Source organism: Schistosoma haematobium, chromosome 3, assembly GCF_000699445.3.
Source record: "Schistosoma haematobium chromosome 3, whole genome shotgun sequence".
NCBI lineage: Eukaryota > Metazoa > Platyhelminthes > Trematoda > Strigeidida > Schistosomatidae > Schistosoma > Schistosoma haematobium.
Window position 1 is genome coordinate 42,072,166 of NC_067198.1, and position 1,998 is coordinate 42,074,163.

Below are 1,998 nucleotides of genomic sequence, written 5' to 3' on the forward strand. Positions count from 1 at the left end.
TTAGTTACGATGAGTAGTTAATGGTTTAAGTAAGATTTGTTTAAACTTATTAATACGAAAACAATACAAAACAATATTCAATGATGATTGAAGAAAAATTAAAGTCCATCCGATATTCAAAAAAAGTAATAAGAAACGAAGAAATTCTTCGGATATTTGAAGATTTTGACGATGTAAAGTGATTGTTAAAAGATAAGCGATTACACATGGTAATGCACATAAAAATGCAAAAGTATGAAGGACAAGCATTGTGATAATACGTGAATTATTAATCATTTTTGATGTTTGTGTATCCGTTGGTTGAAGACGACCACGTGACCAACGTATCACTTTCACTAAGAAAAATGTATCAATCATAATGACAATTAAAAATTGTGTTAGACATGTGTATGAAAATAAAGCTTGATAAATGATTAAGAGATCAATGTTGTGTTTATGCCAACATAGTTTACGATTGATTATAAGAATCAAATCACTATTGATGGAAATGGGTAATGACATTATAATAGTTATAATGAAGACTGTGCTGATTATTATCCAGACAATATATTTGGAATATCTCCTAAAGATTAATGGTTTATGAATTAACAACAAACGATCGAATGCCATTATTAGAAAGATATTTCCACGAAAAATACATGTAACCGATTGAAAGAACATATACAATTTACAACTAGTAGTTGATGTTAATGAAATGAAATAATATACATTTCCTGATGTTGCAAATGGTAAACCAAATGTAGGAAACCAACGTAACCATCCAATAGTGATAAGTATTGAAATATCTGATATAGCAAGAACACCTAGATATACAAATTGTCTATTATGTTGCACTAGATAATATAGAAATATTATAGCAACAATACAATTAGAAATCAAATCGAAGACTCCAATCAATGGGAATACATAAGCCATAAAACTTCCAAGAAATATTGAAATATCACATAATATTTTACTGGCATTTGGATGTCCTTGTTCTACCATCATACAATCAAGTAAAGTGTCTAATGGTGTATAGAAATCAGTAGAATTAAATTTGGCTCTCATAATAAACAAAGCTATTTGTTTCTTTTCAATTTAATCTTAATTCTAAATATTGTCGTCAATTCGAAGAGTGATCTAGTCAAATAAAGTGAATTCTTTTTTTGTTGTTGTGATATTCAATAATAATCTTTCCTGGTGATTATTATTGAATACACCCAAATATAATTTCGTTGATTAGAGCTTGTTAACTATGATGAAACTTATAGTTGAATTTTTTTTGTGAATCTAATTGGTGACTATAGATAGACTGATTTTGTTTATTAAAATGGACCATTTGATTTGTTTTGTTTGTTTTTTCATTTATGTTCTATTATTGTCTGTAGAGAATGGGATATTCATTAAGTATTACCAATTATATAATTGTTTCATTTCAAATTCATAGATGCACACTGCTGAGGAGTCCCACAATAGGACGTTATGACTGTCCAGTTCTTCCAGGTTTTCAATCGTGGTCTAATATCATTCAGCAAACTTCAGAAGACTGTAGTTCAGCTGTTTACTAATTACCGTGAAGGATTACAAGGTATCGACCTGATGTCTCGTATCAATGAGATATTTGGTGATTGCAGTGTTTAGATTCTTTCTTTCTCTTGTTTTGAGGCTTTTTTGGAACATGTTCAAAAATCTGTTTGGTCAATGTAGCTGCTTTGGCAGATACACGTAAATTTATAAATACACTTGATGATAACATGAAAGGGGTGCTAGTCAACCTTTGATTGAGTTATTGACATGTTATTTTATACAGAATTGTAAGTTTGGCTGCCGGATAAGTTCTGGCTAGAGCAGTGTTCCGTATCCTGTTGATATACACTCATATACTTATAAATAATATCTGCTGGATTGATATTATATTATGAATTGTTCTAATTAATTATTCTAACTTATTTATTTATTGAAATCTTATTGTTAGAATTGCATGAAACCTATCACTGTTAACCATTTAGTACTTTTTAC

At 29.2% G+C, this 1,998-nt stretch overlaps 1 protein-coding gene across 1 annotated transcript; it reads right to left on the reverse strand.

Annotated features, from left to right (window-relative positions):
* On the reverse strand, positions 1-1,047 carry MS3_00005813 (uncharacterized protein; the record flags this gene model as incomplete). Its single annotated transcript, XM_012938673.1, has 1 exon — positions 1-1,047. One exon carries the CDS (start codon positions 1,045-1,047, stop codon positions 1-3), a length of 1,047 nt encoding a protein of 348 aa, XP_012794127.1.
* Positions 1,048-1,998: the final 951 nt, after the last annotated feature.